Source organism: Tursiops truncatus, chromosome 1 (genome assembly GCF_011762595.2).
Source record: "Tursiops truncatus isolate mTurTru1 chromosome 1, mTurTru1.mat.Y, whole genome shotgun sequence".
Lineage (NCBI taxonomy): Eukaryota > Metazoa > Chordata > Mammalia > Artiodactyla > Delphinidae > Tursiops > Tursiops truncatus.
Window position 1 is genome coordinate 142,306,342 of NC_047034.1, and position 20,317 is coordinate 142,326,658.

At 44.9% G+C, this 20,317-nt stretch overlaps 1 protein-coding gene across 4 annotated transcripts in view; it reads left to right on the top strand.

The window, feature by feature from the left end:
• The window catches only part of FAF1 (Fas associated factor 1), a 494,094-nt gene extending 484,996 nt beyond the window's left edge, over positions 1 to 9,098 (top strand). For all 4 annotated transcript variants that reach the window (XM_033866975.2, XM_019937834.3, XM_033866970.2 and 1 more), the window contains one exon: positions 8,843 to 9,098. In XM_033866975.2, coding sequence (XP_033722866.1) covers positions 8,843 to 8,926 — 84 coding nt within the window. In that variant the 3' untranslated portion in view covers positions 8,927 to 9,098. The remainder of the gene's footprint in view (positions 1 to 8,842) is intronic.
• Positions 9,099 to 20,317: the final 11,219 nt, after the last annotated feature.

The following is a 20,317-nucleotide window of genomic DNA, read 5'->3' on the forward strand; positions in this document are numbered from 1 at the left end:
TCTTCCTTTAACTTTTCTTTCATTCTCCCTTCTTCCCAACTAAAAAAGTCAAGGAAAGGGATTTTCCTGGTGGCGCAGTGGTTAAGAATCCTCCTGCCAATGCAGGGGACATGGGTTCGATCCCTGGTCCGGGAAGACCCCACATGCTGCAGAGCAACTAAGCCCATGCACCACAGCTACTGAGCCTGCGAGCCACAACTACTGAAGCCCGCACGCCTAGAGCCTGAGCTCCGCAACAAGAAGCCACCTCCATGAGAAGCACCCCGCGCACCGCAAAGAAGAGTAGCCCCCGCTCGCCAGAACTAGAGAGAGCCTATGTGCAGCAATGAAGACCAAACACAGTCAATAAATAAATTAATTAAATTAATAAACTCAATTTTAAAATTAAAAAAAATTAAAAAGTCAAGGAAAGAAAATGTCGTAGAGGCATCCTGTGCTTTGCAGCCACAGAAGACCCACCCAACCTCACTTTCTAGCACCCTAGCTGTTCTACCACACTTTAATAATGGAAAGAATAGCATGTGACACTGTTTCCTGGAAACCCTCACCCCAGTGCCACTGCTTGTCTGTGATCCAATGAGGCAGATTGGTCCAGAAACTGCACCAGAAGCTGGGATGTAAATAAGCCAGAGTGTAGTCCCATAATGGGACCCTTCCAGATTGGAAGTTCTTTTTGGGGTTGCATTACACCTGAAGCAAATGTAGAGGAGAAGTTGGTAGGAGCTACAACTGGTGTTGTGGATAATGATGATGATCAATCCCTTATGTTCGCAAAAGACTTTACAGTTACCATAGCCTTTTCACACCCTAATCAGCACACGACCAGCAGGTTGGCTCTTAAGTTCTCCCTCTGATACTTTGTGGGTGTAACTGCCCTCTTTAAGGATTCCCAGCTCATCAAAAGGTGTTTAAAGAAAATGGACAATTAGCTATTAGAACCAAGTTGACAGTAACGAAAATTAGCCTATGTTCCTGTGGGGAACAGCAAATCCTGTGCCACAACAGGGACATGAGCCAGGACAGCCACAGAATGCCTGCTTTCTTTATGGCCAAGGGAAAGCCTTTTAGTCACATTAACTGTCCCCCGTTTAGAAGTAGGATCAGAGGTTAAGAGGCAGTGAAGGGCAGTGCATCAGATACAGGCTAAACGCTACAAACCTGGGTGCAAATTCCAGAATTATCTTTCCTACCTACCTACTCGGGCAAGTCCCTTAACCATTTTTGACCTCAGAAAATTCATCTATAAAATGAGAATAGGGGCTTCCCTGGTGGCGCAGTGGTTGAGAGTCCGCCTGCCGATGCAGGGGACACGGGTTCGTGCCCCGGTCTGGGAAGATCCCACATGCCGCGGAGCGGCTGGACCCGTGAGCCATGGCCGCTGAGCCTGCGTGTCCGGAGCCTGTGCTCCGCAACGGGAGAGGCCACAGCACTAAGAGGCCCGCGTACCGCCAAAAAAAAAAAAAAAAAGAGAATAATAGGAGTACTTATCTCATAGCATTCTTGTGACCATTTAATTAGGTAATATATAGAACAACTAGTATAGTTCCTGGCACTTATAAAATTCCAAGCAAATGGTAACTTTTTTGGTAATGATGACATTAACAATTATTTTTTAAACTTGTAATATTTAATATGCATGTTTTATAACAAAATATGTTACTCATAGCTTACCAAAAAGATTAGTTGTTCTCCCAAGTTTAAAGTAAATGCTAATTTTGAACAAAACCAAGGGCAGATATATTCAGCTTTACTATAATACGGGAATTTACATATGCAGGCTTTGTGCTGCCTCATAGAGTAGAAGGAGCTCAGGATTTGAGTGAGGAGACCTGAGCTCCACCAATTTCTAGCTGTATGACCACGTGTGATTAATGTCCCTATTTGAGTTTTGGTGTTCTCATCTGCAGAAATGAGGATCAATTAGTCCAATCTCTTAGGATAGCTCTAAGGTTTAGATAATATATGTGAGAGTACTTTGAAAGCTTGTTAGCACTGAATAATATTTCATTGTCTGGATGTTCCAGTTTACTTATCCATTCACTTACTGCAGGACATCTTGGTCGCTTCCAAGTTTTGGCAGTTGTGAATAAAGGTGCTTATTAAACATCTGTGTGCAGGTTTTGTTGTGGACCTTAGATTTTCAGCTTCTTTGGGTGAATACCAAGGAGTGCGATTACCAAATTATGTAGTAAAAATATGGTTAATTTGGTAAGAAACCACCAAACTGTCTTCCAAAGTGGCTATGCCATTTTGCATTCCCACTAGCAATATATGAGTGTCAGCATTTGGTGTTGTCAGTGTTCTGGATTTTGGCCATTCTAATAGGTGTGTGGTGGTATCTCATTGTTGTTTCAATTTGCATTTCCCTGATGGCATATGATGTGGAGGAGCATCTTTTCATATGTTCATTTGCCATCTGTAGATCCTCTTTAATGAGATGTCTTTAAGGTCTTCAGCCCATTTTTTAATTGGGTTGTTCATTTTCTTATTGTTGAGTTTTAGAGTTCTTTGTGTATATATATATTTTTTTCCTTTTTTAAATATTTATTTATTTTTGGGTGTGTTGGGTCTTCGTTGCTGCGTGCAGGCTTTCTCCAGTTGTGGCGAGCAGGGGCTACTCTTCATTGCGGTGCGCAGGCTTCTCATTCTGGTAGCTTCTCTTGTTGCGGAGCATGGGCTCTAGGTATGCAGGCTTCAGTAGTTGTGGCACAAGGACTTCAGTAGTTGTGGCTCACGGGCTCTAGAGCATAGGCTCAGTAGCTGTGGCTCACGGGCTCTAAAGCGCAGGCTCAGTAGTTGTGTCGCACGGGCTTAGTTGCTCCTCAGCATGTGGGATCTTCCCAGACCAGGGATCAAACCCGTGTCTCCTGCATTGGCAGGTGAATTCTTAACCACTGAGCCACCAGGGAAGTCCCTTTGTATATTTTGGATAATAGCTCTTTATCAGGTGTGTCTTTTGCAAATATTTTCCCCCGGTCTGTGTCTTGTCTTCTCATTCTCCTGACAGTTTCTTTGGCAAAGTTTTTAATTTTAATGAAGTTTAGCTTATCAATTATTTCTTTCATGAATTGTGCCTTTGGTGTTGTATCCAAAAAGCCATCACCTTACCCAAGGTCATCTATATTTTCTCCTGTGTTATCTTCTGGGAATTTTATAGATTTGTGTTTTACATTTAAGTCTACAATCCATTTCGAGTTAATTTTTGTGAAGGCTGTAAGGTCTGCGCATCTAGATTCATTTTTTTGCATGCAGATGTTCAATTCCAAAATCAATTGTTGAACCTAGCATTTTTTCTAAATGTGAAAATATTAGATCTAGACTTTCCTTTATTCAATTTCAAAATAAAAGCTTACCTTAGCAAAATTAAATAAAATAAAAAGGATTGATAATAATACCGACCCTACAAGATTTTGATTTAATGTTTGTGTAAATATCTTATGAACTATAAAGTACTATTCATATATTGCTGCTACTGTTATTTTTAGTATTACTCAGCTCCTGCCCTCAAGTAGCTCCCAGCCTAGTAGTAGTGTTATATTTATGCTCAGGTATTTTTTTTTAAGTGAGAAGCAGAATAGTGTGACTAGAAGGAACCCCAAAACAGAAGTCAGAAACGGGTAGAATACTGAACTTATCAACTGTGTGATCAGGGCCAAGTCACTTGACCTCTCTGAGCCTCAGGTTGCCCACTTGTGAAATGAAGGGGTTGGACACCATGGGATTCAAGGAGCTTTCCCACCCTAACATTCTGGGACTCACTCAGAGTGAGTGGCCTAAGAATGAGAATCTGTCACATTGATTAACATTTTTCTCAGCAGCAATGTTATACTTTTTCAGGGAAAAAAACAAAACTGAAGCCCAGGGAAATAATAGAAGTACGATGTACATGAAAAGTTCGAACTGCTGAGAAAAGGGACCTAGAAAAGAACAACTCTCTTTGGCAAAGAACATGTCCCGTTTTTGTTAACACAGACAAGTTTCACAAAGCCAATTTACTAAAATACTTAGGTTTCCTAAGTATCATATAACGAATAAAATGTCAAGAAGGTTGACTTTCCTTTTCTAACATAGACAAAGTTAGGCCATACCTCTTATCTGAGAATGCCCCTCCTCCCCACCAGGGAGTCCCAAAGGGTGGATTTCTCTGTTGATTTAGAAAGTCAATAATTCAGTAAAATCCCAAGTAAATGGCAGAACATAAGCTCAGATTGCGTTTCTGTATTCGTATTTTATAAACATTTCAGGATTTTTTCCTTGACCCTTGACCTTTTGCCATTCTTAAAGTGAAGATCTTATGTCGCAGAAGCTTGCTTAGAAAACAGCCTCAGGGTCATCTCATCCAACTTCTTTCTCTGTGTGGACTCTACTCTTAGCAGCACCTCTGGCAAAATAGTCCAGTAGTTAAACATGGATTCCAAAGCTAGATTGCTATGATTCACATTCTGGCTCTACACTTAACAACTTTGAGACCTTGAGCAAGTTTTTAATTTGTTCCGTGGTTCAGTTTCCTCATCTATAAAATGGGAATAATAATTATACCTACATCAGAGGATTATTATGAAAATTAAATTCTTTTATAAATGTTAAGTGCTTGGAATATGCCTGGTACAAATTAAATTCTCAATAAATGTTAGCTTTATCATCATGATCTTCCACAAATAAGCCCCTATTTGAATGCTTCTGAGGACAGCAGAGAGTGCCCTCACCTCTCCCCTCCCTACCCCTTTATTTGCCCAAGGTAGCCTGTCAACATGTAGGCCAGAAGCATTCTGGTTATCATGAGCTTTGGAATCAGATGGACTTGAGTTTTAAACCTTATTCTATCTGCAACCTTGAGCAAGATAACCCATGGTATCTTCAGCTTTAAAATGGCAATAATACATACTTCGTTCGGCTGTTTTGAGGACTAGTTAAGGTATTTTATATAAAGTACTTAGCATGGTTCCAGCTACACGGAGGCACTAAATACAACTGGCCCTTGAACAACATGGATTTGAACTATGCAGGTCCGCTTACATGTGGATTTTTTTCAGTAATAAATACTACAGTACTATACCATTCGTAGTTGGTTGAATCTTGGATGTGGAACCCCACGTACAGAGGAACCACCAATTTGGAGGAACTGCATATATGGAGGGCTGACTATAAGTTATATGTGATTTTCAATTGCTTGGAGGGGTGGTGCCCCTAACCCCCAGGTTGTTCATGGGTCAACTGTAATTGATGGTTGCTACCATGATGATGATGACGAAGAAGAACAAAAAGAAAATACAAGACAGGAGGGGAAGGAAGAAAGGTAAAAGAAAGAGAAGTAGTAGCCACACCAGCAGCTGCTGCTTTGTGAAAACGTTTTTTCTGACCAGCTGAGTTCTGCTCCCCTACAATTTTACCTCACCAGTCTCAGCTCTACCCACTGGAACTGCAGTAGGTAGAGGACTGCAGGACTCGGCCTACCTGTCCTACTTGCCAGCCCTTCAAACATTCAAAGAGGACTGACACAGCCCTCTCCCTGCCCCTATAGCAGCAGTGTCCTCTCTCAGGAAGACATATCCCATTTTTCAGATGTGTCTTAGAAAACATGGTTTTTAACCATGTTTTTAACCTCCTAACAGGAGGTCCCTCCTGGCACACTCCCCATCCTTCCTGAATGGGGCCCAGAACACTGCAGGATCGTTTCACAATATGGCCACTCACAGTATAGTGTCCTGCATCTCCCTAGGTTCCCTACAGTCTCTCTGTTCACTCCAGGAAGATGAGAATGGAAACAAAAATTGTCCTTGTTCACTTTAAATTTCTGTCTGAAATGACCTTCAAAGAAAAAAATTGCTTGTGATACGAGGCACCAGAGGGAGCAGCCCCAACAAAGCCATCTTTAATGTGAAGCAGCCCATTGATGGCACAGCCCCACTGAAGCTATAGAAGGGGGTCTCCAGATACTGAGACATTACCCTATTGGGGAAAAGGGAGCCCTTCTGCTAAGCAGCAAGATGGAAATAGGAGAGACAGCCTAGTGCAGGCCTGGGCTCCCGGAGACTTTGGGGAAGGAAAGAGCTCCAGCTGAAGTTAGACAGACTAGGGCCCTGCCCAAGGCAACACTCCAGCCAGTAACGGCTGCTACCAGCTGAGCACTTACTGGTTCAGTCTCTGTACCAGAGCCTTCATCAACATTATTCCATTTAACTAGCAGAACCTATAAAAGAGAAACTGATTATTCCCATCTTACAGGTGGGAAAACTGAGGCTCTCAGGTTGTATTACCTCATCAAGGTCATATAGGTAGTAAGTAACAGAGCTAGAGTTTAAATCTTAGTTGCTTCACTCTTTTTTACTATCAGTATTATACCGTATAGACAGACCCTCACTAACTATGTGGCCTTTAAACAAGTGGCAACCATGCTGAGCCTCAATTTTGTCATCGTTGCATGGTTGCTTAGGGATTAAATGAAATAACATATTTAAAGTACCTGGCATGTAATAGGTGTCCAAGAAATTCTAGTTTTCTCCTTCTCAAGTCCCAGCTCTCCCACTTAAAGTGACTGGGGAAAATCACTTAACTTTTCTCAGACACAGTGAAAACTGGATGTGTTTTCTGAACATCTAACCTTGCATATTGACAACATGGCAACAAGGCTCCAACCTGCCAACATCTTTTGCTTCCTATCATATCTTTTTGCCAGTATGCACAGCTCTGGCAGTATGATTTTGGTTTCTCCCAGGAAACATCATATTTACGAACCACAAATAACAAAGTAGAAGATGCCGGAAGAGCTCTGGCATGTGAATTAAGAACAATAGCAGAAGCAGCTGGGCAGAAAATGCCAATGAGTCAGAAGCAGAGGCAGCGTAGCTCTGTTTGTTGACAGAAGCCAGCAGAGTGTTGTATGTTAATTGGGGAAGTGGGTAAACATTTGCCAACAGCTTGCCCCCGGGTGCATTGGAAAACAGACAGCAGGCTAGGCCCTCCCCACCACCTTGCCTGCCCATCTGCCCAGAGCCCAAGAGATACCAGGAGAGCAGCCTTGCTATGGGTTCCTTATAAGCACAGAGGTTTCTGGAGGCAGATGTATCTCCTTAATGACCCTCCTGGGCATACCAGGTTTCCATCTGGATACAGTCAAAGATAGTGTTCCTCCTTCAGCTCGCCAGCCTGCCTGTGACACTCAGGCCCCTAGGGCATCCCCTCCCCATCCGCCTGGAGAAGACAGTGGAGCCATCTCATTAGGTGTGGCTTGAGTTGAGCAGAGGACAAGATTGTCCATCTCAGGTGCTATAGTCTCTGCCCAGGGGCCCTGAGCTCCTGTACATGTCTGACAGAGCAGACTGCCTGGCCTCCCATCATGCACACTTGGAGCTGTCCATTTATCTGTGTGTCTGTTGTCCATCCTTACAGTTGCTCACATACACGGGCGCCCTCATTGAACACCTACTCTGTGCCAGACCCTGTGCTAATTATTTATTTTTTCTCACTTAATCCTCACATCAGTCCTACAAGGTTGATACCAACTCCAAAGCCACAAAGCTAATAGCCAACACAGCTGTGATTTAAACCAGAATCTTTCTGGTTCCAAAGCCCGTTGTCCTAGTATTTCTCAGCTTTTTAAAATTTGTGTTCCCTTTAGGAAATTTTTGGGTTTTTTTCTCTCACTCTCAGATTTAGAAAACCTCCACATCACATCCTTGCCCCTGACCTAGGAGGCCATAAACCTAATGTAGGGTTCCTATATGATTAACATATCCCAAATGAGCCAAGAAGATTTTGTCTAGCTTTATTCTCTCTATAGTTCATATTATAAAATAATCATTTTTCTATTTCTAAAATATAAAGTCATATTATGAACTTGACTCATTTTTTGGAACTAAATATCTTCACCACCATCAACAAGGAGACTGTGATATGCCTCCCTAGGGAGCCTCTCCTCAGCAGGGGAGATACTCATCTTTGGGCACGGCGGGATGGGCACTCTCTAGTTTACTACAGGTATGTTTAGTGGAAGATCAGCCCCCAAAGCTTAGCTCTTTCCCACCAAGCAGAAAAGGCCCTCCCCGCTGTCAGGAGTTAACCAAACACGGGTCCCCAGCAATGCCAGTGAGTTGTTTGGTAACCAGTACCCTTTCCTAAGACCCTCCTGTTCTGCTGGCCAAGCTGAGCTGTACAGGAAGCAGTGGGCCTCCACCTGCCCTGAGGTCAAATGCTAGTTCTTCCACTAAACTATGAGACTTGACCTCTCTGAGCCCTGGTTTCCTCGGTTATAAAATGAGAGTAACAGGACTTGGTGGCGCAGTGGTTAAGAATCCGCCTGCCAATGCAAGGGACACGGGTTCGAGCCCTGGTCTGGGAAGACCCCACATGCCGCAGAGCAACTAAGCCCGTGTACCACAACTACTGAGCCTGCGCTCTAGAGCCTGTGAGCCACAACTACTGAGCCCGAGTGCCACACTACTGAAGCCCGCACACCTAGAGCCTGTGTTCCACAACAAGAGAAGCCACCACAATGAGAAGCCCGCGCCCCACAACAAAGAGTAGCCCCCGCTCGCCACAACTAGAGAAAGCCGGCGTGCAGCAACGAAGACCCAACGCGGCCATAAATAAATAAATAAATAAAAATTTTAAAAGCTTATTAAAAAACAGTAAAAAGATATAAATTAAGATTTTTCTAAAAAAATGGGAGTAACAACACCTACCTCACAGGTTATTTTGAGGATCAAATGAGATAAGAGATGTGAAAATGCTCGTGCCTGTGCAAAGTAGGCTCAAAATCAATGTGCAGGATAAGATCTGAATGCCACGAGAGAAAATAGTGCTTCTTCCAGTCTTTTTGAGTATGTGTTTTCTTTCTTTTTAGGTAACCCAGCTGGACCCAAATAAATCATTATTGGAGGTAAAGTTGTTCCCTCAAGAAACCCTTTTCCTTGAAGCAAAAGAGTAAACATGGCCCAGCAGTGGAACCAGCCGTTCCTTGACAAGCCAGAGGCCTGCATCAGGAGAAGGGCACCTCGCCAAGCCACCTACACACTCGTCTCACTCAATTCAGTGTCACACTTCTGCCTCTTGCAAGATTGCTGGAAAAAAGTAATAATAAACATAGCTACTTAACATTTCCCATCCACGAGTATATGTTCCCAACCCTCATTGTAGAGAACTATAGCTCTGCCTCTCTTACCCCCTTCACCTCGCCCTCGTTCAGTGACTAATGCGCTGCTGAAGTAGGATTTTTACCTCTCCAGTGCCCATCTTCCCCACAGTGTCTGGGACAGTTCTGTCTGACCTGTGACACCAAGCTGCTCTGTATTTGATGTGTCTCATTGAGCCGGGGCTCCTACACCTCTGCCTTTTTCTTTTCATGACTGAATTTCTACTTTGTCACCTAATTTTAAGAGGCAGGAGGAAAAGGTCAAATGGGACTTCTTGGCATGGAGATTAAACATTGTTGTAGGAAAAAAAGATATCATTTTTGTTGATACTTCCTGACTTCTTTACTAAGACGTAAGGTTGTGTTTGAGGACTGCATTTGACATGTATGCAAGATATTCATTTACTGCTCCTGCCTTGGGTCCCCAGGTTCCATCCAGGAGGTATATGCTGTTCCATTACAGTGTAAGAAACTATTTAAGCTTGCAATGTGAATGTTGAGATAGTGTGAAGAGGACCAGTACCAGGACTTCAGTATCTGGCCCAGCTGCAGAAAGCTGCTGTTAGGTTTGCATTTGGGCAGTTAGAACCTCATGGATACCAGCTCCCAGGTTGCTCGTCCATCAGTGTACACTGAACACAGCTCTCTCCTGCTTTCTGCTCCCATCACGCATTTGGACCTTGTCACTTGGTGCTTTAAGCACCTTGACTGTCACCAAAATCTGATCAGCCACCCCATGGACTCAGCCCAGCTGTCATAAGGAACTGGTTGCACTATTTCATCCTTGTAATGTTTCAGTATTAGATGGTAGACTCCCATCTCAAATGAAAGGGATCTCATTCTATGGCTGAAAATTCTGACTTCATATATTTAAGAGAGCAAACTTAGGGGCTTAGCTCAGAAGACACGTGTTGCCTGAACTTGCATATAATAATTTGGGATGATTTAGTAAATGTGGATTCTTGTTAATCTATGGATTTGGGCTTCAGAGTTTAGTTCATGGAAGCACTGTTTATACCTTCACCGCCAATGAGTTCTTTTCAGTCTTGAAATGTTTCTCCGTATCTGTTTTTGTGTCCCCTGTGGTCTCTATCCTAGGGTTTGGGATCCTGATTTAACATTTTGTACTTGTCCAAAAGAGTCTGAGTGCTGGGCTTTTTCCCCCTGGCCCAAGCCAAGGGGTTCTCAGAAGACTCTAACCATGGCCTGAGATATGCCTGGTCATTTTCCATCTGCCCAGAAGTAGGCATTCGCCAGGAAAATTCCACCTTGTGTCTTTTCTCTGACACTACAACCAGGGACCTCCCCTGAACACTCTCTTCAAAGAATGTGTTTCTAACTGACTAGTGCTACATCTGCCTGGGTGCAGACCTTCTCTGGCCCCAGGGGTCTCTCCAGGGAGGCTGAAAGGAAAAGAGACCCAAAGTGGGGGAGTTCAACCTGAGCACTTCCAGTCCAGCTCCACTCCCACCTTCCTAAACTAATGGCCCCACGAGACAGTCATTTCCAATGCTACAGATACACTAGGGCACCAGCTTTTCTTTTTCCAGGGAGACCGTGTTCTGTAGCTGCCGTAGAGAAGCCACAACCCCGAACTCAGGCCATACTCAGGAACAGCAGCAATGTGTGGGTGGGGATTGGAGAGACACGACTCTGAATTCACTTTCATGTTTAACCTGTTCCATCTAATTTGGGTTTGACGTCATCATATTGTTTCCCCCATCATCTTCGCTTCTGCATTCCAATAATACAGACTTTACTCTGAAACCAATTTCATAAAAGTTATTAAACGCTACTTGAATGTGCATGAAGTTTACACACCCTTTTTCAACCCTGCCTTGGAAGGTTCTTTCTCAGTCCCATGAAATCCTATCCTATGGGCCCCTTTGCTAGGAAAGGCCTCAGCTAATTATCACTGTTCACTCATACCATTCTGTTCTACTGAGCTCCAGAACAGAAGGCCAGAGCAATTTTATGCCCTTTCTTACAAATACAACATTAAAATGACTTATATAAAGTTAGGATCCAAGAAAAGCATTAAGTGCCTTTCTATCACCACAAAAATAGCAAAGTCCTTTGTAATTCTTCCTCCTACCCTTACACTTCCTTGGGCTTTATATCCCAGCCTCCAGACACAGAAATGTGTCAATCAGAATGTGTGCTTTGTGTTCTTATGCCCAGCTGTCTGGAATGAAGTTCCAGGGCTGCTGTCATCCCTGCCCCATTCCAGTTCACTCCTCTGTGTTTCTTGGATTATCACTTGTATGTTTGGAGCATCAGTTTGAAGGTTTGAGGAAGTATTGCCAATTTCCCACTGCCTCTCAGAAGGTGCCGTTTGGGGGAGTTTTCTGGTCTGCTATGTTGTCATGCTCTGGCACCACTAGTTTTATGGGACATACAGGTGTTCGTCTTTGAATTGCAAGCATCTGAATGAAGTCTGAGTTCTTTTATGGAATCTTTCCTTTTCAGTGTAGGAGAATAGGAATCAGGCTTTTATGGATTTTATTGGTGGCATTAAAAACATAAAATAAGTTTGTGGTTGCATTAAAATTGCTACTCCCAAAGTAGACATGCTGAGTTGAGTGTGCTGGTCAATGACATGGGTTTTAAAGAGGTTGCAGAGCTCTGGCAGATTTCCCCAAAAGCATGAAAGTTGTTCATTTGGTTGTGAGAAGGGGTCTTAATTGTCATAAGCAAGCATCTCTGATTGGCACACTTCCATCATTCCTCTCAGCCCCTCATCCAACCAGTCCTGGATCCCACAGGCAGATGGAACATGGAATCCTGAATTCAGTCCAGGAGTAACTCACATGGGCACTGCACTTTATAGTCCAAGTGACCCTTCCACATGCTTAGCCCATTTGATCCTTTTTAAAATTCTTGGAGGCAGATCTACACACACACACACACACACACACACACACACACACACACACACACACTCCAGAGACCTCAGTGTCTTTCAGTTTGAAACTTGGTTCTGCCACTTAATAGCTGTGTGACGTTAAGGTGAGTAACTCCTCAGTGCCCTGATAACATTCACACAGCACTTTGCAGTTTACCACACCTTCCACACCCACATCACAGTCCACTGCAGTGAGAGAAGCAGGGCAGGCATGATCATTCCATATTTGTACATGAGGCTCAGAGGGTAGGTACTTGCCTGAAGTCACACAATGTCAGTAGAAGAATCAGAACTCAAGCCCCAGGCTCTGACTTTCAGGGCCACAACTATAAAGAACCTCTAAGTTTCATGTCCAAGAATGGATCTTAGAATCCCCTACAATTGTATACAAAAAGTTAGATGTGTACTTTTCTAGGAGGGGAGTCTGTATTTCTCAGATTCTCAGTGGGTTCAATTGACCCGCCAAAACTTAACAGCCACCACTTACATTATGCAAACAACATCAGACCATTTGGGAAGTTGAATTTGTCCATTCTTCTTCTCATCAAGCCATTTTTTTTTTTTATCTGAAAGCCACAAAGAGGGTGAGATGCAACAACTAGGCTTTCTTGCCTTGAACCTCTCTCTACATTTAGTGCTTCTCCCTTGTCTCACATAATCTGCTTTGGAAGATAACCCTTAACAAGCCCAACTGGCCATATAGCTCTTGCATTTTGAAAGTGTGCTCTGAAAGGAAACACCAAAAAAGAGACTTGCTCTCCAGTCTTCAGTCCATTAACTCTTAGCTTGCACACTGTCTATTAGTTGTGGTTCTCGGTTTTGAGAGGTGACATAATGTGTGGTTAAGAGAATAGCCTCTGGGGCCTTATTGCCAGAGTTCAAGCCACCCCACCACTTACTCGTGTGCCGTTGGGAAGTCACCTCACCTTCCTGCGCCTCAGCTTTTTAGCTATAAAATGGATAATAACAGTACCTGGTTGATAAAGTTGTAGAGATTCCATGAATTAACACTTAACTGTTAGCTAACATGTAAAGCAGTTAGAACAACTACTATCTGGTCTGCAAACTCATGGGATTACAAAAGGAAAAGAGAATGGGTGATGACAGCAGTGAGAAGTGGAAGTTTATGGGGGAGGACACAGAAAACATGAAAAGCAGTTACAAGAAGTCCAGGAGCACTGCTCTAGGGCCCTTCAGGGAAGGTCAAAGAGCCCTGCACAAAGTGTCACTGCATTACTGGTGTCCATAAGGATCATCCCGGGGCATCATGGGAAGGAGGAAGGGGGCGGAAGACTAACTTACTGAGCACTCTGGATAAGCCCTGTACCGTGCTCGGGGCATTACATATGTTACCTCCTGTAACCCCGCAACAGCCTGCTGGGTGGGTGATCTTGACCCCATTTTGAAGAGGCAACAGGCCCAAAGAGGTGAAGTGACTTGCCCAAGTTCACAGCTAGTAACGAGCAGAGCAGAGTCTGGGACCCAGACCTTTGACTCCAAAGCTCCTGCTGTGTTTATGACGATGCAGTGCTACCTTCAAGGAAATTATGACATAACTAAGGCATTTCAAATAGTAATTACAATAACAACATCTTTTAAATGTTGGAGGATGCTAAAAGGGATAAAAAGTCAGTTTTATAGAAAACTCAGCTTTCCAAAAATGACTCATTCCCCAGTGTGTCAAGAGCCAGAATTTAAGAAATGCCTTTTATTTTTAAGTACATGCAGTGATTTAAGAAGGTTCCCATAGCTTCTGCCTCTGACATCTCCAAACCCCACTCCCTACTCCTTCATCCTTTGTCCCACTGACATTTCTTCCCTCCAGACCTTTATCATTTCTCACCTGGGTTATAAAACCACATCCTAATTGATCTCCCTTTCTCCAGTCCCTTCTCTTCTAGACCATTCTCCACTTAGCTGTCAGAAACAGCTTTCTAAAACAGCTGCCTCACCATGCTACACCCCTGCTTCGATCCCCGCAAAGGCTTCCCATTGCCCTCCAAATAAAATCCAAACTCAGCTTGGATTTAAAACTCCTGTCATCTGTTCCCTACCTCCCTCCCCATCTGTATTTCCAGCCATGCCCTCAACACACATACTGAACTACCTTACAGTTTCCTGAAGGCATCAGCTTTCTATCACCTCTGTCCTTGCACGTTATTCCCTCTGCCCTGAGTGCTCTTCCATCACCATTAGACTCCTACCACCATCCATCCAGCCTTCACTTTCAGTTCAGACTTCACTTCCTCCAAGATGGCTTCCCCGACCATTGCCACACCCGCTGCACACTCTCCAGGTTAGGTGCCTGTGCTGTGAGTCTTCAGCCCTGTATTGACTTTCTTGAAGCACTGGATCGCTCTGATCTATAACTCTCAGCTCTCATGTCCTCCCTCCCCGACCCCCAGGCTGTGAGCTCCCCAAAGAGTCTGAGTCACTTCATATCCTTAAGGCCTAGTGAAATGACTAGTACATAGTAAGCACAGAGTAAATTTGTGCTTATTAGCTGAATTCAAACAAAGAAACCATGATGGTCATGTACCAATAAGGTGGTCACTTCCATCTCTAACATCCGGCTTATCCGGGAACATTGTGAGGGCAGAGCCAGGTCGTAGTCGTCTGTTTATTCCCCTAGCCAGCCCAGGGCCTGGCACGTAGCAGTCTGCACCCAGTAGTTACTGAAGCGGTTAATTGCTTGGAGCTGGAGCTGGTGAGGAGAGACAAAGAGTAAGGGGATTGGTGTTGAGCACCCAGGTAAGCCCTGCACTGTGCTGGGGGTTTATGCCCTGTCCTCCCACAGCTGCCTCAGAATCACTGTGAGGTCACTACTGTTAATGTCCTCATTTTACAGTTAGCAAAACTGAGGCTCAGAGCAATTATGTCACCGTCCCAGAGACATGCAGTGGTAGGGAGAGAAGCTGACCTTCCAGTCTGGATCTGAGCCCAAGCCTCATGCCGGCTCTGTCTCCCCTCATCAGTGAGGCTCCCTCCCTGAGCTGCTTCAGGAGCTGTAACTTCTAGCCCACAGATGATAGAGTATAATAAACATTCCCACACACTCCCCTCTGCCTTCCAGGATGCCACACTTCTCTAGTTTTCCTCCCACCTTTCTGAAAGTTCCCCCTCTGTCCCCTCTGTAGTTTTCCTGTTCTGCTTGCCTGTGAAATGTCAGCAGCCTCTGAGTTCCTTCCTCTGCTCTCTGCTCTTCCAAACTTTCCTTAGATAAGAGGCAATTTGTACTTTGATACTCAATTCAGATTTTACCTAAAGTATAAACTCCATGAGGGTAGAGTCCATGTCAGCCTGATTTGTTGTTTTATCCCTCAGCATGGGCCTGGCACTGTGTAGGTGCTTGATAAATGGCTGTTGGTACGAGAGTGAACATTTATATCATGTCTACGGAACTCATTTATTCCTCACAACAATCCCATGAAGTAGGAACTATTACTCTCCCCGCTTTATTGGTGAGCAAACTGAGGCACAAAAGATTAGGTAGGTAATTTGCCCAAGGTCATACAGCTAGTAAACCAAGAAGTCAGATTCAACACAGGCAGTTTGGCTCCAGAACTCAGGCAGTTATCACTCCACTCCACTACTTCTCCTCCAGGAAGCCTCATGGAATCCCCAAGACAAGTTAGGGCCCCTTCTAATCCCCGTGTTTACCCCTAGTAGAACACTTATGACATTACTGTGATTATATGCACAGAAGTCTCCCCTGGAGACCATAACAGGTCTGTCCCCACTGGGCCTGGCACAGGGCACAGACAGTAAATGTTATACGAGTGAATGAACTACAGAACTGCCCTCTGAGGTGGAACATACGATCCCTGTCTCTTACATTAATAAACTGAGGCTTAGAGAGGTTAAATCACTCGCCCCAAATCTCATAGCTACTATATAACATAACCCTGTCTAACTCCAAGGTAAATGTTTTTTCCCACCATGCATTTTCATCAGACCAGCATTTAATTTAAGTACTTTTAAGTTCCCTTTTCCGTATGGAGATTGGGTCAGTTTTGACTCATCCATCCATTCATCATTTAGGCTTTTCATTAAAAATTGATTCTCAGCCTCTACCCTTGGCCCAGAACTCCCAGGCTGGGGTGGGACCACCAACTTCAAGGCAGTGTGGTCAATGCTAGAGGAGTTCCAGGAGCTGTGGGAAACCAGAGGAGACCCCTAGTCCAGGCAGTCAGAGGGCTTCTGGGGAGGTGTGAAGCCCATCTAGGAGCTCTGGCCAGAGTCCGCTCTGTAATGAATGGGGCCACCCAAGCCCAACAGTCAGATCCCAGAGTTAGAGAAGGTAAGCAGCCTACAAGATCAGACTGGAGCCTGCCCCTCTGTGCTCGGGTCTCCGGGCCCCTGGAAATGTTATTGCCTTACTTGAGCACACACTGGTAACATTTGCATAGGACTTTCCTGAGGAGTTGGCAACAAAGAGAGTCTTACTGAAATTTTTCTGTGTTTTGGGAGTTGGGTGGAAGCACATGCAAGGGAAACCAGGTGTGGAGGCCAGGAACTTTGCTCTATTTCCAGAGGTGGATGCCAGGGCCTCAGCTGGACGGAGCATCCCACATGGGAACCGTCTTCTTCTTCCTAGCTGGGTCTGCATAGTCCTTTTCTCATTTCAGACCATTTCCAAGTCCAGCAGGTCTACCTTTTCTCATTCTACAGATGAAGAAATGGAGGACCAGAGCAGCGAAGTGACTTGGCCAAGGCCTCCCTTCTGGCATGCCTTCAACTACACCAAGCATCAGTGGGGAGCTGGCTTGCACAGCTGTTACCTACATGCCTCAGTTTCTTCATATAAAAAAGGGGTGCATTTTACGAGTTTTTTATATGCTATGGGAGCTCATGAACACAGAGAGAAGAACAGGTTCTCTGGAATAAAAGTGGTACTGTGCCACGGGGGCACAGAGCCCAGCCCCTGCCTTTGGGGAGCCCCACAAAGAACCAGCAGTTGCCAGGGCGTGCTTCAAATAGTGGAAGAGAAGAGATGGGTGGGGGATGCTTCCGGAGGCTGGGGGTGGGCCCTGGGCTGGGCTGCTCCTTTCTTACTGACACAGTACCACTTTGTGCTTTGTGACAAACATGTTCTGGTTAATGGAGCCCCTGGAGAAGGTGCTCGGTGAAGTGGGGAGGGAGGGAGATACCCTGGGCCCGCCAGAGGATCTCTGAGCCATGCAAATCCATCAGAATTCTGATTCTGGAGGGAGTTTTCAGATTATGGTTCAAGTGCAGAGGCACTTCCTGTCACCAGCTCCCAGCACCCCAGTCTTCCTTCTAATGGAGGCAAAAAGGTACTGAGAAAGGAACGGTTTTCCTCAATGCAGGCAAAGAGAGGAAATCATTCATCCAACAACTGCTAACAAATAATAATACCCAATATACCTGAGTGTTTGCTACGTGTCAGACACTGAGGACTTTACATCAGTTGTGTTACTGAAGCCTCACAGTGATCCCATGAAAGCATTGTTTTTACTCCCATCTTAGGTAGGAGGAAATGTGACAAATGCAGGACTCCAGCCCAGGTCTGCTCCCACACTGGCAGCCCTGCTCAGCCAGGCCCTGTGACCAGAGGTACTGGGGATGCATGAAGGGTGGTGCCAGACTCTTGCCCGGCAGTGAGGGCACAGTGTGGTCATTCCTGAGGGGCGAAGGGGGGTTCTAGGTGCACAGAAGGGAGTGAAGAAACCCCCAAGAAAAGAGGCTCCAGACACCTTCCTCCACCCCTCCTCTACCCATCCCCAGGGGATCAGTTCAGAGAAATGGGGGTGAAGGAAGTGGCCTCAACTCCACCTCCAAGTCTCCAACCAGTCTCTTCTGTAGATGCAAAGAACAGTTCTCGTCCTTGCCCCCGCCCCAGCTGTGTGACCCTGGGAAAGTGACTTCCTCTCTCAGTTTCCTCCAGTATGAATTGGAGATGGGTGGCTGCGTGGCTTGAGAGAGGGGGCAATGCAGAGGCACTCGGAGAGCTTGCAGGGTCAGCCTGTGCGGACGGTACCTCTGACAAGTACAGGGGGCATCCAAGGGGCTGCGTGCTAAAGAGCCAGTAGGAGTTTCCCAGGTAACTGACTGGCCTGGGCCTGGGAACCTGGAGGGGGCGTCTGTACATCGTTGCCACCCCAAGCCTGGAGTCTGAACCACCCACTGGGGCAAAAGGGTCTACTTGTGAGCCAGCTTCCCGACCCCAACCCTGCCACCGCTCTGGCCAGGGAAGAGAGTGAACATGTTGGTCTCCAGGCCAACCAGTATCCGGTCCTGAGCCAGTCACGCAGCTTGGAACTCACCCACCATACACAGTATGGAAGAAGACTGGGCAGTCCCAGGGCAAAAGAAGGGGTGGAGGGAATAGGAGGTGGGGCAGTGGTGGTGGAAGTCAGAGTAGGAGAGCTCTTTTATCTGAGGGAGATAGGCCCGGGGGGCGGGGGGAGTCTGGGACTGCCAGCGAGGATGGATTAGGTCTCTCCCTCCAAGCCACACCCCTCTCTCATGTCTTCATTTTGGTCAGTGACCTGGGGATTACAGGCTGCTGACAGATGGTCCCTCCACTTCTGAAGCGGGGTCAGGACTCAAACCCGGCTGATTCGGCCCGAGAGCCGAGCCCTAATGCCCTTCCTCTTCGCATTTTCTTCCCCCCAAATGCGGTAGCCTGGCCGCTGCCATTCTCCAGGCAGTCTGATTCCAGTGTGGCCGGGAGGCAAGCCCAGAGCGAGTCACAGCAGCGGTGGCTCCCGAGTCGCGAGTCAGATGGCGGGGAGTCTGGTTGGCGGGTCGGACCCAGGGCTAATTCCCGGAATCGCTGTTTCCAAAGGCCCTCTTGGGAGATGGAGGCCAGGAGAAGGAAGGTCCAAAGAAGACCACCCTGCGTGTACACACCGTCCCCAAAGTCCCAGGAGGACCTGCAAATCACTTGGGCCTTTGCACCGTTTTGTCTGGGCAGAATTGCCTCTCTCTCCCTCCCTTCCTCGGCCTGGTCAATTCCAGGTCCTTCCAAACTCAGCTCCAGGAAACTGTGAGAACTAATTTAAAAGGGGGAGGGGTCAGAAAGGCCGGTTTCAAGATAAGTATACTGTAATCCATAACTTTCTTCTGTCATAACCAGTTAGACAGACTTTGTAATGAGTGAAAAGATTCCATTCACAATAGCCACATAAAATGCCAAGGAATGCTTAAGGAACAGATGCTATAGGAACAAAACGACAAAATTTACAAAGAGATATAAAAGTGGTGAATAAGTGAAAGTCATTCTGGGTCCTAGATGGAAAAATACCATATTGTGAAGATGTATAATCTCCCTCAAATTAATTTCTAAAGGCAGTTAAACCAACTTTCCAAAGGGCTTTTTAAACTTCGCTTTCTTTCTGGAACTAGCCTTAAAAATTCTAAAATATTTATTCAGAAGATTGTTTTTCCAAAACAGCCATAAGAATTTTGGAGAAAAAAATAAAAAAAGAATCAGGAATCAGGAGGTGACTTGCCCTTCCAAGTATTACAGAACTACAATAATTAAAAGAGTGCTACTAGTGCAAAAGGAAATAGCTCCCTAAATGAGAAAGCACTGAGAGGACCTAATTTCACCTGAGAATGCAGTGTAGGTAGGTATCTGGTCAGTGGGGACAGAGTGGGTTATTAAGTAGTGCTGTAATAACTGGCAAATCATTGCTGGGGGGGGGGCGGAATTAAATCACAAACTTACTTCACATCTTCCACCAAAATTAATTTCAAATAAAGATATAAATGTAAATAATTTTAAAAGCTCTAATATAAAATATAAGAATGCTTTTAGAAAGTTGGATTTGAAAAACCCTTGTTAAGTTATGACCTGTAAATAGATTCTATAAAGAAAAAATGACAGATTTGACTACATGAAAAAATTTAATTTTGGTATAACAAAACAGGATCAACAAAAACAAAAATGGAGAAATGCAGCATATGTCCAGATAAGAGGATACTGCTGCCTTTACTATATAAACAGCTATTACAAATTAAGAAAAAGAGAAACTATACGTTAGAAAAATAAGCAAAGATATACATAGATTTTTTAAAAACATGAGTGACCAACACATATAGGAAAAACTAAGGAATCACTAAGGAATCACTAAGGAAATGAAAATTACAGTGACAATACGATACATTTTTCCTGCTTGAACTGGCAAAGATTAAAAAGATCAGCAGATGCACTACTGTTGAGTGTGTTCATTGATACAACTTTTCCTGAGGGCTGACAGGTAGCTTTCAAAACCTTAAAAAAAAAAAAAAAAAAAAGCCTCTGACCCTCTGAC